The following is a 24,445-nucleotide window of genomic DNA, read 5'->3' on the forward strand; positions in this document are numbered from 1 at the left end:
CTTGCATTTATGCTGTATAAACACATCAACCACATGAAATACACACAAATATATTTTATTTGTACATAAAGCATGAATCAAAGTTGGTGTACTATCTCAGGCTCTAACTTTGAATGCCAAGCAATCATTTTCTTGCACATATATAGTGGCAGTTACATATCATGTCCCTAGTAGTGCTGTTACAAATGTCCTTAGTAGTGCTGTTACAAATGTCCTCAGTAGTGCTGTTAAAAATATCCCCAGTAAGTTTTTAGCAAAAAAAAAAATAATAATTAACTTTCTGGAATTTATGGTTTTCGGAATATTTCATATAACGGATATTCGGATAAGGGATACTCAACCTGTAGTCACTTATAGAATGATCAATAGCTAAATAGCACAGCTAGAATTCTGGAATTCTTTTAGACTTTTTTTAAATCATCATATAAATGAATTTATTAAACTTTCAGTACAAACTGCATCAGAGAAGACACTAAAAGGACTTTCAATTCATTTAGAGTGATATTTTTAATGCAAAAACTGTAGTTTTTGCCAGATAAAACATTTCATGAATTGACAAGATAGATGGAAATTTACATGTAAAAATTTAATTGAAAGGGATTGGTCTAGCACCATTAAACAGGATAGTCCAGGGTTCTTAAACTCTGTCCTCAGGACCCCACACAGTTCACGTTTTCCAGGTCACCCGACAGGTGCACTCATTACTGACTGACACATTTTAAAAGATCTGCAGGTGGAGCTAATTATTTCACTTCTGATTCTGTGAGGAGACCTGCAAAACATGCACTGTGTGGGGTCCCGAGGACCGACTTTGAGAACCTGTGGGATAGATAAAAGTTGGTGACAGGCCTAGCAAAGTGGGCTGTATGTATTAGCTTGTGCCCACTCGTGTGCAGCTCTCTGAAGGGGAGGGTGGTCCTGGCTGCAGTGTCTTTGCTCTGATCGTGAAATAGATATTTTGGTAAATTTACTAAGATGGGAGTTTTACTGCTATTGAAGATAGGATGTTGCCCATAGCAACCAATCAGATTATATCTATTATCTTCTAGAAGGTGCTAAATAAATAAGTAGAATCTAATTGGTTGCCATATGCAACCTCCTATCTTGAGTAGAACTCCCATCTTAGTAAATTGACCCCTTTATATTTACAGGCTTATTAAGCCTTTGAATGCCAACATATCTCTGAGAGATGTTCAAAATGTCTGCTAAAAATGCCAGCATCGCTCACATTTGTTATATCAATTCAAATAAAAAATGTTGTGTAGAAATGATTATATTTCCTATATAAGGTAAATATTATAGGTCATTATGATGAATACAAATGTTTGCTAGGCAATTTTCACACCCATTTTGACAAATTCACTTGGTACTAAAAGGGCTACGCAGCGGGACAGGTGTATCTAAAGCAAGCCATAGGAATACCAGTGGTCAGCAGATTTATTCAGGCAGCAATACGGTTCAGCAGTATCTATAGATATAGATAAAGGAAATTTATAGTTCTAATAATCCTGATATCCTGCAAGCACCTTCCCAGACCAATTCCCAGATCAAATCAAACTTGCCCACTGCAATAAAATTAACAGAATTGGATGGTGGTTAAATGTGTGGGGAGTTTTTTTTTCCCCAGTCATTTCTATGTACACACCTCTTACAGAGTAGATAAAGATTCAGACATATAATAGTAATAGAGCTTACAGTTTTGGAAAGCTCATTTTGTATGTCTGATTACTGATTTGGAGGAATTATGCAATGTTATACATTAGCATTGAATAGATACAATTTCTAGTAAAGTGCACATAGTATAGAGTTATGTATAAAGTATGATATAAACTGATATAGTTCCAAAACTCTGTTTTATGATAAGTACAACCAAATAAAGGTCCAGATGCAGTAAGCTTCAAAAGTGATAACATGGAGAGTGATAAACAACCAGCCAACCAGCTCCTACCTGACATTTTTCAAACACAGTCTGTGACATGGCAGCTGATTGGCTGGTTGTTTATCACTCTCCATGTTATCGCTTAGTGCATCTGGCCCATTGTATTACTGGTGACAGATGTGTTATTTTGAACATATGAATGAAATATTTATTTAAAATTCTCCTTTTTTCACAGGCATCAGAGCGTGAAATTATCTGGGTTATGAGGATTACCGTATTTATATTTGGAGCAGCTGCAACCGCCATGGCATTGCTGGCAAAGTCGGTGTATGGACTCTGGTATCTGAGCTCTGATCTGGTCTACATCGTCATCTTCCCTCAGCTGCTCTGTGTCCTGTTTATCAAAGGGACCAACACTTATGGTTCTGTCGTAGGATATGTGTTTGGGCTTTTCCTCAGAATAAGCGGAGGAGAACCATATCTACACCTGCAGGCTCTTATTTGCTATGGAGAATGCTATCTAGATAGGAATAATATATATATGCAAAGATTTCCTTTCAAAACACTCTCCATGCTGGTTTCATTTCTAACAAACATAGCCGTCTCCCACTTGGCCAAATATCTCTTTGAAAAGGGGACGTTGCCACCAAAGTTAGATTTCTTTAATGCTGTGGTGGCTAAGCACAGTGAAGAGAACATGGACAAGACAACTCTTGTGAAGAGTGACAATATTAATTTGTCTGAGCTAGCTCCAGTGAAGCCAAGGCATAGCATAACTCTGGCTACCACCTTCGTAAATAAGGAGGCCCTCAGTGATTCGGACTCTAGCCCAGAGTCTCCTAATGTTGAAAATAAGGACCTGTGACATAGCCATAGCAAGACTGCTGCTCCCACATAGTAAGTAATGACAATGCTATACACTGAAACAAAGAAAGTGGAAGCAGCATTTTAGAAAATATATATGTATGTGATTTTCTTATACCAATGTCATTGCACAGTTCAACCCAGGTATCACCTGTCCCTCATCCATTAATGGACGTTCAGAAAAAAACATTTACTATCTTGTTGTGTATATGATGTATTAGTGTTTTGTTAGCTTCATCTTTGGGGAAGAATCTAGCAATAAGCAACATGCTTACATTGGTAAAGACATAGCTAAAGTATATGAAACCACAAATCAATACATTAAAGACATGCAGTGTGCATATAATAATGAACATACAGTATGGACGCCACAAACCCTTAAAATGCATACTTATTTACTTTGGCTATCTACTCTATATATTAAGGATATGATTTTATCACCAGCAGTTTTGCATTGTGTTACTGATGTGTTCAGAAACAGCTCGCAGAGCGGCAGATGTATTAAGCCTGGTGAAGTAGAGATAACGTGGAAGGTGATAAAGCACCAGCCAATCATCTGTGTTTGAAAAATCACAGTTGGAAGCTGATTGGCTGGTGCTTTATGAATTTCTCTTTTATCTCCACTTTATCACTTCACCAAGCTTAATACATCTGCCCCAATATGTTTTGTTCTCAGTACTCATCATTTTATTGACAATATACAGAATGGATGACCTGAGTTTGCAGTTTGACAGGCAAACATAAGATTATGGACACTGTTTAGTTAAATATGTACAGAAACAAATAAGTAATTATTTCTTGGACCTGTAGAAGAATATTGAATATTATACTGTAGACAAGGTTTATGTCATCTATGACATACTATGTATAGTACTGTAGTCAGTTCCTTGGCGTAATCTACAATATGCATTTATAGCATTTTTGCAGTTTCCTTATTTATATACAAATGACCAAACTTGGAGAATTCTGTATTAATCTATTGCCTGGTGCAAACTGTGTTTGTCAGTATTTCAGGTGACTCAAATATTGTGGGGTCGTGATAGACAAGTTAGGCAGACCCCTCTCCCCCCCCAGGCAGAGACAGTGAAGTCAGCGTTCCACATATAGAGTCAGTCATGAGCCAATCAGAGCTCGTGGGCCAACAGCCAATCAGGAACCGCCACTATTGTAGCTCCTGACTGGTCGACGGTCTGCGAGAACTGGCTCGCGATTGTCTCTGTGTTCGAAATGCTACTGGTTCTGTCTCTGACTGGCTACCAACTGATGCTCCAACTGCAATCAGCTGGCATCACAGATCAACACTGCTGCCACCCAGGTCCACTCTCTGTTCTGGCCCAGGCCCTGCAGTACCCCCTTCCCCCAATGGTGGGCGCACCAGTACGATTATCACTGAGGTTTGTCAATGGAACATTTAGAAAGTCCTTACCCTTATTGGTGGTCCAACTCAGTCCCCATTTTCCACATAACATATTGTTGGTATGCCTGTTCACCTACTGAAGCTCTCATAATTGTCTGACCACCATTATAAACATCATCCAAATTCATTCAAATACACAGTAAGCCGCGGGCCTCAAAATGTTAGTATTTTGCAATAAATACTAAGAGCATCTATACAAGTTAATTGGTACATACTTCCAAGCCCTCCTCCACCCCCATTTTTTTATTGTCTTACCCCATATAGACTTAGTATGATCCACCATTGACATGCATATCTCACAAATAGATACATATCATGTCAATGTGTAGGGACCAGCAAATTGATGTGATTTTTTCATCCAAAGGTGCCAAAAATAGGCAGTGAGCATGCACCCACTGGTTTCTGACACGTAGCAAGTTCCAAAGTGACATAAAATTGTCAACCAATATGCTCCTATGCAGAACTTTGCTTTTTGACAAGATTTTATACTGATTTTTGTGATATTTGTACACATATATATTTTGCCTTCTAGAGATATCATTGATTTATGATTTTTTTAGGAACTAAAATATATATTTGGTTAAACAAATATGCTAAATTATGTATTATTAAATACATGTGAGAAAAACATCATTCTGTAAAACAATACATTTTTAAAACAAACCAGTGCTCATTAAAAGGTATTTTTATTTATTTGTATTATTGCCCAACTATGTAATTACAATTTAACAACATCACATAAGCAATGTGCTTCACAATAATCATTTTAAAATCATTCATTCCTATATTCCAGTGATTCTCAAAGTCGGTTCCCAGGACCCTACACAGTTTATGTTTTCCAGGTCACCCGGCAAGTGCACAGTGTCATTACTGACAGATTTTAAAAAATCCACCGGTGGAGCTAATTATTTCACTTGATTTTGTGAGGAGACCTGCAAAACATGCACTGTGAGGGGTCCTGAGGACCGACTTTGAGAACCTGTGCTACAGTATATTCCATTGCTTCATTCTACATACTATATTACACATTAGTGCCTGGAAAATACTGGGATGTCATACACACACTGCAATAACATCCTTTTTGCCTTCTTGCCCAAAATGGCAGCTATCATTTTACATGTAGGGCAGCTGGATGAGAGTTCCAGCCAATTGGCTTATAGCAGAAGCAATATCATAGTGTAAAGACAGATTTCTGTAAAATAGGAGAGAGATGTTAAGACAAAATTAAATGGCAAAAACAGCCAATTACATTACATTAATCAGAACAGAGAAATCACAGAAAATGCAATGTGCAGTATGAATGTATAAAACATACTGGGATATCAAGCTGTGGAGAGTGATAAAGATGCCTTAAAGAAAACAATTAGCATCTAACTGTAATGTATCTACAACAGTCTATGAAATGACTGACTGGTTGCTTGAATAACTTCTCTACTTTATCCCTCACCTCACTTTAACAGTTAACGCTGTATGAAACATATGTCATTTTAAATACACCAAACTAGTTTTTTAGCCCCACCTTTTACTGCACAATAAACATTACAACCTAATTTTGAGACACAATTGCAAAGTGAGTAAGGTTTTTAGATCAATTTCAGAGTTCTGCAAGCCTGAAGTACTCCAAGAATGTGAACTATGTGCAAGGGGACATATTACACTTATTAGGGGTCCATGTGTTACAAAATAAAAGCTGAATCCCAAAAACCCCCAACAAAAACCCCAAGGGTGACATTTAGAATGCGATTTTTAGACTTTCAAATTCGCCCATTATCGCACTTTTTAAAATCGCATTGTTTTGCTGGGAATTCGCATATTTAATGAGGTGCGTGTTCCAGGAAAAAAAATTGCGATAAAGTGCGATAATGGGTGAATTTTAGTCATGAAAATGTGCGAATTTTAGGCATGAAAATGTGCGAATTTGAAGTAATGTGCGAATTTGTGTTTAAAAAAAATAAAAAAAAATGGCGTGAGGTCCCCCTCCTGATCATAACCAGCCCGGGGCTCATTGAGCGGGACCTGGTTCCAAAAATACGGGGGACAAAAAGCGTAAGGGTCCCCTGTATTTCTGAAACCAGCCCCGGACTCTTGGACCGGTCCTGATTCCAATAATACAGGGGACAAAAAATCTGGGGGTCCCCCGTATTTTGAAACCAGCACCGGGCTCCAACAGCCCGCAGTGTCATGCCACAGCCGGGGGACACTTTTTATATAAGGTCCCCCGGCCGAAACATGAGCACCGTGGCTAGTCAGCCTTGGACGGAGTACCTGGAGGAGTGGAGACCCCCCCAATAAAGGGGTCCCCCCAGGCTTCACCCGTCCAGGGCTGAAGCCCTGGGCTGTCACCGGCGTTCGTGGCCAGTGGACGCCGACCTGATAGGGTTAATTCACACATTACTAACATTGCTTTATGAGGAGAACTACAAGTGCAAGCAGACCTCAACCACATGCTGGGACTGTAGTCCACCTGTAAAAAGAATGTTAAAAAAAAAGACACACACACAGAAAAGTATAACTTTTTTTCACACACAAACACACACCTCACTTTTACACCAATATACTTACCAATCCAGGGTCCAGCACTGGTCTGTCTCCTGCATAGCCAGCTCACTCCGCACTTACAGCTCCTGCACAGCTCCTGCACAGCTAACACCTTCTGTAGCACTGTTCCAGCGCTACAGAGGCTTATGTGTCTCCATGGAGACGCACTTTCAGAATGTGGGATTTTGCGTAAAAAAACTTGTCTTTTGCCATTTTCCACATCTCATTAAATATGCAAATTTGGGAAAAAGTGCAATTTCGGCCGTTTTTGGCGAAAAAAATCGCAAAAAAATCACATTTTCGCATCCTATTAAATGTCACCCCTCATGTCAACCTTTCCATGTGTCTACTATTTTCATGGTGACCGTTTGAATTTAAGGATGAGGAGATCTTCCACTGGTTTTGGAGACACTTTAGCATACTATGATACACTGGTTGGTAGGGAGAAACGGAGGGAATTGGAGGCGCACTCAAATACTGCATGGATCATGTAGGTACTTCAGAAGAGGCGCCACACAGTATGATCCTGCATACACATAACACTTGGTTATAGCAAAATGTTATTTAAATTGTAAAGAAAAAACGAATGGTATTCATAAACCGAAAGTATTTCACTGCAAACAATAGTGAAATGAGACATTTATGATAGTCTGAATAGGTTATTTCCAGTAATAAGATACTTATTAATACTAATGTAGACTATTAAATGCTTGCCCACTTTCAGAGTGTTTTGCTATTGATTTATCTTGTTATCTATCCATTGACGCCTTGGATTAAACATTGAGGCGCATGGAGAAATAAATACCATTGAACCAGCAGCAAATCTGTGTTGCTAAGAAGAAAATTGATTTTGAAGCAATGTCATAAAGAGTCAAAATTGTGACCCTTAATATAAACTAGTGCCTTACTGTATGACTGTACCAATCCATGTGAGTGATAGCTTCAGAAATTGCGTGTCATTCAGACATTCTGTTTTCATGTATTTTGTGAGCATTTTGTTAACATTGTTATAAAAGCTAATTGTTAGGTATTGATTATGTGATTACTTGTTGCACTGGGGTGGTTGGATATATATGATATTTTGCAGGCCAGACATCATAATTACAGCATCAGACAGAGTTGTATGTGCATTTTAAGAATGCATTAGAGTTGCCACAGGCTTTTGCTAAAGTAATGCTGTCCAAGCAATTATGTGAGTAGACCTATAGTGGAACATGCGTTGCTTTGGGCCACTTTGGACAGCCCCATATTAGATAATCAAATAAACCAATTGTGTGTGTGAGTGTGTGTATATATATATATATATATATATATATATATATATCATATAAAGCTAACTAGACATTATGTCAAAGCATGTGCACAAGGTCCCTAACATGTACAGCCTCATGCCACACACTTCTTCCCCACCCACAAACTTTCCCAAGCAACAAATATTTTGTACATTGCTTTGCAGCACACAAAGAAGGGAGAGGTCCAATGTACATAAGGACTAGTTACCAGATATGAGGGTCCCATGCACGCAATTACAATGATAGTGTGACTGACCATGGAGGAGGTACTGACTCCTGAGACTGACAGTATAAGTAAGGAGAAGGAGAGGGGAGTGAGAGAGATACTGTAGGCTAAGGGACAAGAGGGAAGAGGGTGATGAAGGGAGATGGGGAGGTTGTTAAGACAGAAAAGAGGGAGAGAGAAGAGGTACTGCATATAGAGACAGTGTAGTAGTCGAGAAAGAGAGCATGGAATGGATAAATCAGGGGAGTACTGCTAATGGTACATATGTGATATATAATATTAGAGATAGTTTTGACTTATAATGCCGCCTCTTACTGGATTTTCTTCAATAATGAAATGTAATTTAATAATATTTGGGTGACAAAATAAAAAGCAGTTTTACCGTATATACTCGAGTATAAGTCGACCCGAATATAAGCCGAGGCACCTAATTTTACAACAAAAAAACTGGGAAAAAGGTATTGACTCAAGTGGGACCCTCACTCGAGTATAAGCCGAGGGGGGGCTTTTTCAGCATAAAAAATGTTCTGAAAAAGTAGGCTTATACTCGAGTATATATGGTAATTATTGCAGTTGCAATTATAACCGCACTGCTATTTCCCAAACCAGAAGTGTAAGAATTATAGATCCAATTACAATATGCATCTGTAAAAAGAAAGAAAAAGTGAGGAAGCAGATGTAATTATTGTAATGTGTTTTGACCGGACCGTACCAAATACCCCATTATCATTTCAACACAAACGTGTCAGTTCATTGTTTAATAAACCCATCAAATTGGTCAATTCATATTTAATAACAACATAGAAAGTGTACCACTTATTAAAGTTAAAAGTGAATAAAAAAATCACTGTTCTTCATAGGCATCAGTACAATATTTTACATTTCAGTGTAGCTTTATATGTTTCTGAAAAAATGTGATGTGGGATATTTCTGCCTCGTTCCATGTTTCAATAAAGTGTACTGTTTTCCTGTTCCATTGTATGTTGTATATTGTTTTTGCTGTTCATACAGAACACTTGCTTCATTTTGTGATTTAAATCTGCAGTATTTGCAGGAAGTAATACATGGTATATCTGTTATCTGACAGACATTTGAAATAGTATAATATATAAATATATATTTTTGTTTGATCCAGATGATATATAGTAAGATACTTAAAGAATAATATAAAAATGTATCTATATGTTCGAGTACTGTACTAAGTAGTGCCAAATGGAATTCAGGAAAGTATTTGGGTAATATATACTTTATATTAATGTATGTAGACAATATATTTATTTTTAAATTCATTTTATTAGTAATCAACATATTATGTGTGTAGAATAGCAAAGCAGATATGCTTTAATAAACTTTTTTACTCAATATCTCAAGTGTAAGTGAAGTGCCTGTTTGTATTGAACAAAAATGGATAGAGCCCATATATGTACTTTAATAGGAAAGCAAGTGGTCTACTTGTCAGAAACATACTTGCTTACTTTCCCTGAATGTGGGGAATACTCCTTGAAAAAATGGTGTTCTCCATGATGCCTACAAGAGTCTAGGAATCTCTGGGCCAGATGTACTTAGCCTGAAAAGTGATAAAAAGGAGAGTGATAAACCACCAACTAATCAGCTCCTACCTGTCACATGGCAGTTGCGAGCTGATTGGCTGGTGGTTTATCACTCTCCATTTTAGCTCTTTTCAAGCTTAGAACATCTGGCCCCCTGTGAGGTAGGGCCAGTTGGGAACAACACAGTGACAATGTCATCACTCTCCAAGCACTATGGATCAACACTGGAGCTACAAGAACATGACCACAACTCTCCAGCATGCTATGTGCCCAAGGATGTGTGTTGAATTATACGTTGCTTGTGCCCAAGGGAGTATTCTGATTTACTGGCCATCTGAGCACCTTTACATGGCATGTACATACAGTCGGGTGTGCACTTTATTACAGGAATCTGTGCCCAAGGCTTTATGCTGCATTATGGGGGACGTGTATGGCATATAGAAGAGTATGGCATATTTAATGCAGAGATATGCTTATAGTAAATCTTTTCACATTAGTTGGATTCCTAGGCTAAAAGGCAAAAGTAATGGCCATCTGTGATGGCTGTTTCAATGACTACTGAATATATGCATTTTTTATTATGACAAATACACATTCATGCTAGGGCAGGGCTGGGCAACACCGGCACTCCAGATGTTGATGAACTACATATCCCAGCATGCCTTGCATCAGTTTCAGCATGGCCACATAGCAAAACTAATACAAAGCATCCTGGGATGTGTAGTTCATTAACATCTGGAGGGACGGTGTTGCCCAGCCCTGTGCTAGGGGCTCCTTTGGTGTACAGTATGTCAAGTTTATGAAATGCCGCTCAGACAGGGCATTATGCACCCCCTTTCGAAACAGTGCACATAGATGTTGCTTCCACAATCTCCCTAAAATGCCTTTAATAATAATGGTGGCAGCTACCACCTGTATGTTTCATATGGCAAGTCAAGCTAATTCAGCTACCAAAATTTTTTTGGGATTGCGGGGGGGGGGGGGAGTTCCAAAAGAAAAGCCAATCACACATGGCGAGAACAAGCAAAGCCCTATTAAATTAAATTGAAAAGTACCTCAAAATCATCTTTATATATGTTGTGTCCGTAAGTCTCTGAAACACTGCCATTTGCTGGCAGAGAGTGAAACTACATCTCTTTCTTACACATGCACAAACCACAGAAGGCAGTAGTGGAGTAGGGTCCAAGTCACACTAGGTGATAGTGGACCAAGGGCACCTGACCGGAGCTGAGTTTACCAGCTGCTGCTCTAAAAACAGGAGTGTTGGTCCTGTATACAAAACACAATACACAATAGAAGTGAGCAGCGCTACAAGTGAATATAAGACTGTAAGCTGAAAAATAAAAATAAAAGCAGATTGGTGGATCTAGTACAGATATTTATTATATAAACTTAAAATAATGGACTAAGCCAGTATATCAATGGTACACATGAATGTCCATATATGTAATTGACATGATTTTAAAAGCTGAATAAAAGGTCTCACCAAACCAGGTATTATATTGAGATGTGGCCAGGAGAGTCCCGACTTGGTATGTCCAGATTGGAACAACAAGAGTCCCCAATAACTCAGTCCAGTGGGAGGACCAGATGGAACAACCAGGAGTGGCCCAGGATGGCACAAATTACCAACTCCTGCCGCTGAGTTGATAAAGCGGGGTGGTCTCCTCAACCTCTTGGTCCCACAGAAGATGTTATAACTTTGTATCCAGATGGAGGGTGGGAAAAAGTTTGTATCCAAATTGATAGTTGGAGGGGGATCTGGTGGGGTGTAGTCGGGTCTGCAATCCAAAGCCTCTTAGCTGTAGTGAGTGGTGAGTTTCCTGACCGGTTTCACTACTCCAGGTAGCTTTATCAAAGGACTGATGTTGTGGACATACCAAGTCGGGACTCTCCTGGCCACATCTCAATATAATACCTGGTTTGGTGAGACCTTTTATTCAGCTTTTAAAATCATGTCAATCACATATATATGGACATTCATATGTACCATTGATATACTGGCTTAGTCCATTATTTTAAGTTTATATAATAAATATCTGTACTAGATCCACCAATCTGCTTATATTTTTATTTTTCAGCTTACATTCTTATATTCACTTGTAGCGCTGCTCACTTCTATTGTGTATTGTGCACAGAAGACAGTAGACTTGCTTTGAGCGGGCTTACTAGTAGAATATAAGAGCCTAGTGTCACTAGTCTGCTATTTCTGGCATTCAGTATATAAAAACACTATAATGGATAGACAGAACTATATAACTGTATTGCACACTGATCTATAGAATTTTAGCATGGCGCAAATGTACTTAACATCACACTTGTGATTCAAGACCAGACATACATGCTAATACACAATGTTTATACACATGTTCAGCACAAGTGCAGCTACTGTATCACAGATTATGAGGTTATTTTTCCTGCATAAACAAGACTTTCTTATGATGACAAGCATGTGAACACCAAATTCTCTTCTTATTGGTCAGTACTCATAAGCACGCACGCATGCATGCATTCCTTCCATACACATATGGGATGCAGTGAAGCTCATGAGAAAAAAAAGCAAAAGACCCATGGGACAGGCATTATTAGCTGTGCCAAATAGGCAATAAAATTAACTGCATATCTAGGAACACTCGTATCTACAAACTATCTACTGTGACGAGTATCGCAAACACTGGGACTCAGATAGACTTTGTTTTTTATTTTGGACAGCCATTCTGGACTCCAAATTAATCTTGATAAATCGGTTGCTTTGTATTTAAAACCAGGAGTTTATCGCCCATATTGGCACGCAGGTGTTCCTTTTACCTGGGCCAGGGGTAGTATTTCATATTTGGGAGTATTGATTACCAAAACCCCTTTGTTACTCTAACAAAATAATTTGTCCACAGCTATTAAAACCTTGACTTGAACGAATTAAGGAAAAGCTCTTTTTCTTGTTTAGAATGGAATGGATTGAAGCATCCCTGGCAAAAGAATCAAAAGTGGTTACAAGATTAGTGGTCAATGACCCACCAATATAGTGTGGTCTCAATTTTTCTTTTTCTTTTTTCTTTTGGGAGAAGACGCGCGGCACGTTCCACAAATATATGAATATGGATGTGAAGTTGATTATATAGGTTAATAAGTACATTTGTATATCCTGACACAGATTGATTAGGATCTTAAGTTATGGTTTATGATTGATAATTAGCCTTGTAATATAATGCATATTCCTTAAATTTGGAAATTAATGTATGTATAACGCTACTGAAACACCAATAAAAAAGAAAAGTAAAAAAAATATTTTGAACAGCAGGTCACAGCATCTAGTTAAATCCATATGTAATTATTATTACAGGCAGTAGCACACAGGCAATCTCAGCATAACAGACTCTTGCAAGGCTCAAATGATTCCTACCATTAGCCCACACACCCCGGCCTATTGCTTGGGCGGCTAATCCACCATCAAGAGCAAGCTGACTTTGCCCTAGAAATCCTTATATCATGAAATCTCAGGGGCTGATGATTTACACACCTGGGATTCTGCTGCTGCTCCCAAAACCTGGTCTGGATCCTCCACATTACTTTCATGTGGGGAGATGCTGTCTCTGCCACACAATCTATAAATTGAATACATCATTTTACCAGTATAAATACTTTTTTATGGCATTAAGTAATGTGGGTAAACTGAGTTACATGGTGAATTCATTTTACTTTTACTTGTAAAAGTACAGTATATACAGTAATAATAGTATAGCAGTTAGGCTTGTGTTCACGTACAAATGTCCAGAGGTTCTGGCCACTTCCTATTCTCTTACAAATGTCTCCATCCAGACCCATTATGTTTTAAACTATCCTTTTCTGTGGTTAGTGAAACACAGGCAGCTGCTGTCAGGGGGCTTTGGTCCACACAAATACATCAACTTGCCATGTACTAAAGACATGGCAAGTCTTTAATACAGTGTCAGAAACCCATTCCTTGGCCAGATGTTGAAAGGCGGAAGGACCTCAATGTTTGTAACAGAAAGCTCAGAGTGAAGTTCATGTATTATTTGCCAGGCCCTCACAATGCTAGAAAGGTCTGCCAAAATGCAGGTGTGTTTTTGCCTGCTGGGGGCAGGTGCATTTCATTGTGCCCACTTGGAAACATCTATTTTGTTCACAGCTGCCGAGTGAGTCAATAGCCTGATTAACTTAATTTCTACCTTCAGCAAGATTTATGGTCAACCCCCCTTACTAACGAGCCAACATCACTTCAGTATTCAACAGAAAGAGATTTAACCCCTTCCCGACATTTGACGTATATATACGTCATGGCCGGGATGTACTTCCCGACACATGACGTATATATACGTCATGACTTTAAACTGTCCCCGCGTCTATAGACGCGGTGACAGTTTAAACATGTCTGCTGTCCCTGACAGCAGACATGTCCCAGCATGTCCAGGGGGGGCGGCGATGCCTCCCCCCCGTCGGCGATCGCTGTGATTGGCTGTTCAATGTGAACAGCCAATCGCAGCGTTTTCCTGTGTTACCGGCGAATATGACGCTCGGTAACACAGGTGTCAATCACCGCCGGGTGGGAGGGGGCGTGAGGGGGTCACCGGTGATGACCACACCTCACCCCACCTCACCCCACCTCACCCCACCTGCCCCCAAGGCTGTGATTGGTCCGTCCGTTATTTAAACTAACGGTGACTGCGCTGCAGATGCCATTCCGGTCTGGAATTGCGTGCAGAGCGGTCACCGGCCAATCTGTCGTGATATACATACCTGATCCTTGCCTGATACTTGCCTGATACTTACCTGATCACCGCTGGTAGCGTGCTGCCAGCAGCTGGATGCTTACTGGATCTTGTCACTTCCTGTGTGCTGCTGCCGCAGTGTCATAGAGTGACAGATAGTGAGAGATAGTCAGAGATAGTCAGAGATAGTCAGAGATAGTGACAGAGAGTGATAGAGAGTGCTATATTTTGTGTCTGCTGCACCCCCTTTTGTGCTGATCAGTATATCTGTGCTGATCAGCAACTTTTTGGGGTGCAGGGTTTTTTTTTTTATATATATACCTGTCAGTTGCACCAAAGCTTGTGCTGCCTGTGCAACTGACTGCTGCCCCCCTGCTGCCCCCCCCCTTTTGTGCTGATCAGTATAAATTAACTGATCAGCAACTTTTTGGGGGTCCAGGTTTTTTTTTTTATATATACCCTGTCAGGTTGAACCCACAGTTGGGTGCCTGCTGCCCCTCACTGCTAATCAGTGTTGCATCACTGCATCACTGATCTGCAGTTTTTTTTTTTTTTGGAGAGTGCAGTGGGGTTTTGTTTTTACACCCACGTTGCTTTTGTGGGTGTCCTGTGGCCGCTGAGCGCTGATCAGTGACGTACATCACTGAACAGCATTTTTGGCACAGGGTAGATATAATTTTTTTTCTGCAGTTTTTTTAAATAGTTTTTTTTTTGAGAGTGCTGTGGTTTATTTTTTTTAAATTGTTTTTACACCCACGTTGCTTTTGTGGGTGTCCTGTGGCCGCTGAGCGCTGATCAGTGACGTACATCACTGAACAGCATTTTTGGCACAGGGTAGATATAATTTTTTTTCAGCAGTTTTTTTTAATTGTTTTTTTTTTTTGGAGAGTGCTGTGGTTTATTTTTTTTAAATTGTTTTTACACCCACATTGCTTTTGTGGGTGTCCTGTGGCCACTGAGCGCTGATCAGTGACGTACATCACTGAACAGCATTTTTGGCACAGGGTAGATATAATTTTTTTTCTGCAGTTTTTTTAAATTGTTTTTTTTTGGAGAGTGCTGTGGTTTATTTTTTTAAATTGTTTTTACACCCACGTTGCTTTTGTGGGTGTCCTGTGGCCGCTGAGCGCTGATCAGTGACATACATCACTGAACAGCATTTTTGGCACAGGGTTGATATAATTTTTTTTTTTTGGATCAAATTCCTGTTGCCTTTGAGCGGCGCTGTTCAGTGACGGACGTTACTGACCAACATCTGTGCTCAATTTTTGGCGCAGGACCTTTTTTTTTTTTTTTTTTAACCCCTTCAATTTTTTTTTTTTTTATTGGGATCAAATTCCTGTATAAAGTATTTTTTTTTCTGCACTACATACACACTACACACTACATACCCCCCGTGTTGAAATAAAGTTTGTACCCCCCCTACACTATACACGTGTTGAAACATTACACTTACAGAAACACAAAAATAAAAATGGCATCCCAAATGTCATCCCAAATGTCATCCCAGTCATCCAGAAGAATGTATTCAGCGGAGGAGGCATATGCCATGCTTGCCTCTGACTCTGACACAGCCAGTGATGCAAGCGGGGAATTTGAAGGATTCGTCTTAAGCTCCTCTTCCTCCTCTAGTGATGAGGGACCCCCTCAAAGACGCCCCCGTAGAGCAGCTGAGACCCCCCCCAAATGATTGATCCCGTATGGACCCCACCACCAGACAATTTTGAGCCCCAGGTTCCTGAGTTTTTGGCCATCCCAGGAATCCAATTTGATTCAACAGGTCTCAGAGAAATTGACTTTTTCAAATTATTTTTCTCTGATGATTTTATAAATTTAATGGTGGACCAAAGTAATTTATATGCCCAGCAGTTTATTGCTCAAAACCCCACGTCATCATTTGCTAGGTGGACCCCTGTAGATGCAGTAGAGATGATGACGTTTTGGGGTCTGGTGTTACATATGGGCATAGTAAAAAAGCCAGAAATTAGGCAATATTGGAGTACAGATGTTCTGTACAGCACCCCACTTTACCGTATGGCCATGGCTCGGACTCGTTTTGAGACAATCCTTAAATTTTTACATTACACCGATAATGCACAGTGCCCACCCAGAGATGATCCCACCTTTGACCGGCTATTCAACGTCAGGCCGGTCATTGATCATTTCAGTGCCAAATTTGCAGAGATGTACATCCCTGAAAAATGTATTTGTATCGACGAGTCCCTTATACATTTTAAAGGAAGGGTTAAATTCCGCCAGTACCTTCCCAATAAGAGGGCAAGGTATGGCATAAAAATGTATAAGCTGTGTGAAAGCACCTCAGGGTACACCCACAGGTTTAGGGTATATGAAGGGAAGGACACAAGAATTGAACCGCCAGAATGCCCCCCCTCCCTCGTAGGTGTTAGTGGAAAAATTGTCTGGGATTTAGTGCACCCCTTCCTGGATAAAGGTTATCACCTCTATGTGGATAACTTTTACACTAGCATCCCCCTGTTTAAGGCCCTTGTTTCAAGAGGTACAGAAGCTTGCGGTACTGTGCGCAAGAACCAAAGAGGCCTCCCAAAAACGCACGTTGCCCAATTACTGAGAAGGGGTGAAAGCAGGGGAATATGCACCGAAAATATGTTGTTGGTCAAATATAAGGACAAGAGGGATGTCCTTATACTGACAACAATTCATGGAGACAGTACCACCTCCGTCCCTGTACGAGGTACCAGTACCCACACCTCAAAACCTAATTGTATCCTAGATTACAATAAGTACATGGGCGGAGTGGATCTTTCAGATCAGGTACTGAAGCCGTACAGTCCCCTGCGGAAAACAAAAATCTGGTACAAGAAGCTGGCCGTGTATATCATCCAGATGGCACTGTATAACGCTTACGTGCTATTCCGTTCAACCAGCCAGAGGGGGACATTTATGCACTTTCAAGAGGAAGTCATAAAGGGCCTAATATTTGGGAACCAGCAGGCAGAGGGCCCCAGTACTTCTAGTACTGGCCCCCGTATTGTACCAGGGCAGCATTTTCCTAACGAAATCCCCTCCACTGCAAAAAAGGGCAGGACACAAAAAAGGTGCAAAGTTTGCTATAAAAAGGGAATAAGAAAGGATACTATTTTCCACTGTGAAACTTGCCCCGACAAACCCGGCCTATATAAAGGAGTGTTTTAAAATATACCACACATCTATGGATTATTAGGTTCATCATTTCACCGTGCTTCGGGGGTCTTGCTAATGCCACATAGCACCCACCATTCATTCCACCACAATCTGAGCTGCAAAATCCAAAAATCACTCCTTCCCTTCTGAGTCCTGCCATGCACCCAACTGGTATTTTTTGGTCACATATGAGGCATTGCCATACTCGGGAGAAATTGGGGCACAGATTTTGGGGTGCTTTTTCTCCTTCATACCTTATGAAAATGAAAAATTTTGAGCCAGAACTGCATTTTTGTGTAAAAAAATTTAATTTTTCATTTTCACAGCCCAGTTGTACCAAAATTGGTGAAACCCCTGGGGGTTTGAAATGTACACTATACCCCTAGATGAATTCCCTGAGGGGTATAGTTTGCAAAATGGGGTCACTTGTGGGGGGGTTCCACTGTAATGGTGCTTCGGGGGTCTTGCTAATGCGACATAGCACCCACCAACATTCCACCAGAATCTGTGCTGCAAAATCCAAATATCACTCCTTCCATTCTGAGTCCTGCCATGCACCCAAATGGTATTTTTTGGTCACATGTGAGGCATTGCCGTACTCGGGAGAAATTGGGGCACATATTTTGGGGTGCTTTGTCTCCTTCATTCCTTGTGAAAATGAAAAATTTTGAGCCAGAACTGCATTTTTGTGTAAAAAATTTAATTTTTCATTTTCACTGCCCAGTTGTACCAAAATTGGTGAAACCCTGGGGGTTTGAAATGTACACTATACCCCTAGATGAATTCCCTGAGGGGTGTAGTTTGCAAAATGGGGTCACTTGTGGGGGGGTTCCACTGTAATGGTGCTTCGGGGGTCTTGCTAATGCGACATAGCACCCACCAACATTCCACCAGAATCTGTGCTGCAAAATCCAAATATCACTCCTTCCCTTCTGAGTCCTGCCATGCACCCAAATGGTATTTTTTGGTCACATGTGAGGCATTGCCGTACTCGGGAGAAATTGGGGCACATATTTTGGGGTGCTTTGTCTCCTTCATTCCTTGTGAAAATGAAAAATGTTGAGCCAGAACTGCATTTTTGTGTAAAAAATTTAATTTTTCATTTTCACTGCCCAGTTGTACCACAATTGGTGAAACCCCTGGGGGTTTGAAATGTACACTATACCCCTAGATGAATTCCCTGAGGGGTGTAGTTTGCAAAATGGGGTCACTTGTGGGGGGGTTCCACTGTATTGGTGCTTCGGGGGTCTTGCTAATGCGACATAGCACCCACCAACATTCCACCAGAATCTGTGCTGCAAAATCCAAATATCACTCCTTCCCTTCTGAGTCCTGCCATGCACCCAAATGGTATTTTTTGGTCACATGTGAGGCATTGCCGTACTCGGGAGAAATTGGGGCACAGATTTTGGGGTGCTTTGTCTCCTTCATTCCTTGTGAAAATGAAAAATTTTGAGCCAGAACTGCATTTTTGTGTAAAAAATTAAATTTTTCATTTTCACTGCCCAGTTGTACCACAATTGGTGAAACCCCTGGGGGTTTGAAATGTACACTATACCCCTAGATGAATTCCCTGAGGGGTGTAGTTTGCAAAATGGGGTAACTTGTCGGGGGGGTTCCTAACTTTTAGCATCTTATAGTGCCTAGAAACCTACATGGTGCCTAAAAAATAATCTCATAAAAAGGAGGCTCCAAAATCAAGTAGGTGCTCCTTCTATTATGAAGCCTGTGGTTTGGTCAACGTGCACACTAGGGCCACATATAGGATATTTATGAAAACAAAAGAATTGGGGGAATCAATTTTTAGTCACATTTCTCTAGTAAAATCTACTGTGTTCCTTAGAAAAATGTATTAAAATTGCAAATCTGCAAAAAAAATGAATTTTTGAAATTTCACCTACACTTTGTTTTAATTCCTGTGAAACACCTAAAGGGTTAACAAACTTCCAAAATGCTGTTTTGAATACTGTGAGGGGTGCAGTTTTTGAAATGGCATCATTTATGGGGGTGTCTCACATACAAGTCCCTCAAAGTCACATCAGAACTGAACTGGTCCCTAAAAAAATCAGTGTTTGAAATTTTCTTGAAAATTTGAGAATTTGCTATTCATATTTTAAGCCTCCTAGTGTCCAAAAAAATTAAAAGGATGTTGAAATAATGATGGAAACATAAAGTAGACATATGGTCTATGTTAGTTATTAACTATTTTGAGTGGTATGATTATTTGTCTCACAAGCAGACAATTTAACATTTTGAAAATTGCATTTAACATTTTGGTATTTTTCACAAAAAAACACAGACTGTATCAACCCAAATTTACCACTAACTTGAAGTACAATGTGTCACGAGAAAACAATCTCAAAATCACTGGGATAAGTAAAAGCAAAAAAAAGTTATCCCCACTTAAGTGATACCTGTCAGATTTGAAAAAAAGGGCTCTGTCAGGAAGGCAAAAACAGGCTGCGGCGGGAAGGGGTTAAAAAAATGGTAGGCTGTCCAAAATGCTACATATGTCCTTTATGTATTTATTATGAAGCAGTTTAAAACTCTTAAAAGTTAAATAGAAAGATAGTGAATATGTTGTTTCATATTGTTTTTGTTTTCTAGTACTAACAAACATTTTATTTTTATTACATAATCAAAAAGCAGATCCTTTGAAAAAATTGCAAAGTCAAATTTATAGAAAACTCACAAAAAGTGCAATATGATAGAATATCTATAAAAAATGTAAACTATTTACCTAAAGGGTACATACACATAATCAAATGTCTTAAAAGTTTATTAATTTTAAGAAAATAATTAAATAATTAATAAAAAAATCATATGTTAGAAATATAAGCACATTCATTTATTCTAATTTATTTGTGAATTACAAGCAAAATTGAAAATGTCAGGTTATTTATATACTGTATGTAAACCAACTGCCTTGCTCACTTAAATGTTTGTATTTTCAATGTTTTAACAATATTTGGAAGATCGTTTTCTTTAACTTCTATGAAATGTAATACAGTGGTTGGATGGCATAGCACCACAATCTGAAGTACATTTTTGACTTATTCAATTGCATTTCCCTGTAGTGTAATATTAAATCAATATAGCATACTGTATATTGTTTGAAAAAGTAAAAGGAGCAAGTGCAACTCACAGAAAAAAAAGTCTAATTCCTGGCTGTAATCATATGTATATTATGTTAAATTGCTATAAAAACTAGAGTGATTTATAGAGCATACACATGGTAAAATATGCTCTATTTTTGTATTAGATTTTGCTTTTAGAAGCAAAATGGAATAGAAAATTGAATAAGAATCGAATAGTTTTTCTACGTTCGATGCAGATTTGATCCCAATGCGTGCTCTCGTGTAGTGTAAATCGAATATAATAATAGTCTTGGCAGCCAAGAATAGATAGTGTAAATTTAATAGTAGATAGTGCAAATCTAAAGCTGTGTACACACACTTCTATTTGCTTTAGATTCAATGTTAGATTCGATTTTGTATTAGATCTGGCATTAGATCTTCCCATTCAATTTGGCATTAGATCTGTACTTTTGCATTAGATATCGATTTCGATATCGAATTCGATTTACATTCAAGGTACAGTGTACATCAGCCATGTCCAAACTGTAGCCCTCCAGCTGTTGTGAAACTACACATCCCAGCATGCCTTGCCATAGTTTTAGTATTCCCCAATAGCAAAACGGTGGCAAGGCATGATGGGACTTCTGGTTTCACAACAGCTGGAGGACCACAGTTTGGACAAGCCTGGTGTACACATTCGATTTACTGGATCAAATTTGATATTTCCTTGGCTGCACAGTCTACAGTACAGTATTTTTTCTTTTCGATTTTGAGAAAACGGGAGCACGCATCGAATCAAAAGTGTCCTAAAAACAATTCGATGTGAATTTGATTTTGCTTCTACAGTATAAGCAAAATTGAATCGAAAACAGGGAAAAATCGAAGCGTGTGTACACAGCTTAATGTAGATAGTACAAATCTAATGTGTTCACTGCAGCATTCGATTTGATGTCCATCTCCTGCCTGAAGCCAGTGTTGATCTAATGGCAAATTGCATACACATCAAATGCACATCGAATGGAAAGTCTAATATAAAATAGTGGAAATCGAAAAGAAGTAGAAAAAACTTCAGAGCAGGTGGAATAGTCCATATCTAATAGAAATCGAATCCAAAACGGAACTGAACCATGTGTACGAACCATAAGCAATCTATACATTGATATTTTGTACTTTGTTTACTATTTCATTATTCAAGTACAATTTTACTGAAAAGTCAAATTAATTTTAGAAAAAGTAAGGTCAAGCTTGCATTTTGCTATTTTAATGTTAATTTAGTCATTGGACTATTGAAGTCTAGGAATCCTATATAACTTATACCTGTATATGGTATTTAAAAATCATACAATGTTATTTCCTGTTTTTTTCCACATTCTGTCTCTAACAGTTGAGACCTATGTGTACCTATGATGGAGAATATAGACCTCTCTCATCTTTTTAAGTGGGTCAACTTGCACAATCGGTGGCTGTCCAAATACATGTTTGCCCCACTGTATATATATATATATATATATATATATATATATATATATATAGATTTCGGCAAAGTCCGCACTCAAGTTGACCATCTCAATGAGGGGGGTGCTCCTACAGATGCCTAAACATCAAAGTATATCGGAGGTGAAAAAAGGGCACTCACTATCTTAAAAGCAATTTTAGGTTTTATTCCATGAAAATAGAAAAAGCTGACATACCATCGACGTAACGTGACGTTTCGGTCTTACAAAAGACCATCATCAGGATTTGATACAGCTTGGGTTACAGCAACAGTCAGACAAGCAACCTGGCATCCATCCCTGGGGAGGATACACCTGTACTGCCTCACCGGGCCAGTTTAAATACCCATATGCAGGAAGTGACATCATCACTCCATGCATTTCCACATCTCACTCAATTATCTCCACAAAACATATAAATTAACGTGCTTGGATGTCAACAACAAAATAAGGGATATCTCCAGACATAAAACGCCACTTAGTGGTGTGTAAAAAGTCTATAGATAGTCTGAAACACTGTAAAACACGCTGTAAACCTCCGGACCGGAAGTACGCCGGACCGGAAGTAACCTGCGTGTCAGCTGTAAGCGGCGGAAGTGAGCTGTGCGTTCCACAGTCTCAACTCAACGCCGGAAGAAGCCTGCGTTCCAAAGGACCTAAGGCGGAACTGTCCTATGCGTTCCACCCGCCGAATGACGGCAGGGGAGCGCTGATGATATGCTGTGTAAACTCACACATGACCTATCAGGTCAGAATGATATTAGCGTTCCAGTGACACAAAAAGGGGCGTGTCTGGTGCGTTCCACACGCCGACAAAGGCTAGGGAATCGCTAAAAAATATATAATTTAGTGTGGAATATGGAAGAGATGCAGACAGGTAGCCAAACCAGCCCGGTGGGAGCACTCACATTGGTCTATTCATTACTAACAAAAATATACACTAATCACCAAAAAAACACCAAAATATTAAATATATACACACAAAAAAAATTCATATATATACACAAAATAAAATTAAAAATAAATAAATTATTATTTTATAAATGAGTACTACCAATTGTATTCATTAGTAGAGGATCATTCTAGGTATAAGGTTTACTGTTTATGTATTTTTTATTTATTTTGTATGTTTTTATTACTATATTAGGATATTAATCCTATTTTAAAGAATTGTAAACAAGCCAACCCAACACCTGGCAGGGTTCAATTGAATCCCTGTTATTAAATACCAAAAATTGGCACTCTGTGCTATATCATACACCAATCTAATGTGTTAGTAACAATACATAGTGGTACAAACATAAATAATAAACAAAGGAAATATATACAAAAAAAGAGACATAAAAAGACATAAAGAAACAGCCTGGAGCCACCCATTCCAGCTTCCAAAAATAAAAAAATCCGAACTAAGGCAATGCAAAAATTAATCAGAAAAATGAAGAAAAAGGGGAAGGGACAAAGACAAGGTCATTTCATCTAAAAAAAATTGAGAATGGATTGTATTCGTTTAGTCCTCGGGGGGACAAAGTGTCCAAGTCAAAAATCCACCTTGATTCCTTCTTCTTAAGCATCAAATAGCGGTCACCACCCCTGACCGGCTTAGGAACATAATCTATGAGCATGCATCTGAGGCTTGCCACACTGTGGCCTTTTTGCAAAAAATGTTTTGCCACAGGTTTATCTGTGGTTTTGGACTCCAGGGCTAATCTGATGGTCATACGATGGTTTGCCATCCTCTCACGAAAGTTCCTTTTCGTCAATCCTACATAGTAAAGCCCGCAGGGGCATATGAGAATATAAATCACATGATCCATGCGGCAATGTAGTCGATGTTTAATTGGGATCTTTTTCCCACTATGTGGGTGTGCAAATGTGGAACCAATATTTAGGGATCTGCAGGTTATACAATCGCTGCATCTGAAGCAACCATGCTTCATGGATGGAAGCCAGGTAGCTGCTTGTTTACTGGGTTGAACCAAAGGTCTCATTAGTAAATCTTTTAGATTCCGTCCCCGTCGATATGCACACATTGGTGGTTTTGGACTGATATTGGTGAATGTCTGGTCAGTCGCTATGATCGGCCAATATTTGGCCATTTTTTGTTTCCTTTTGTGCGCTTCGGTATCGAATGTATTCGCATAAATCATTCGTGGACGTGCATCAGTAGATGTTGAGCTGCTACTAATCATGGAAAACCTATCTTTTGCTTTAGTAAGGCAT

At 39.2% G+C, this 24,445-nt stretch overlaps 1 protein-coding gene across 4 annotated transcripts in view; it reads left to right on the forward strand.

Annotated features, from left to right (window-relative positions):
* The window catches only part of SLC5A7 (solute carrier family 5 member 7), a 42,443-nt gene extending 33,255 nt beyond the window's left edge, over positions 1-9,188 (forward strand). For all 4 annotated transcript variants that reach the window (XM_083174004.1, XM_083174007.1, XM_083174005.1 and 1 more), the window contains exon 10: positions 2,115-9,188. In XM_083174004.1, coding sequence (XP_083030130.1) covers positions 2,115-2,744 — 630 coding nt within the window. In that variant the 3' untranslated portion in view covers positions 2,745-9,188. The remainder of the gene's footprint in view (positions 1-2,114) is intronic.
* Positions 9,189-24,445: the final 15,257 nt, after the last annotated feature.

Source organism: Crinia signifera, chromosome 2 (genome assembly GCF_055691185.1).
Source record: "Crinia signifera chromosome 2, ASM5569118v1, whole genome shotgun sequence".
NCBI lineage: Eukaryota > Metazoa > Chordata > Amphibia > Anura > Myobatrachidae > Crinia > Crinia signifera.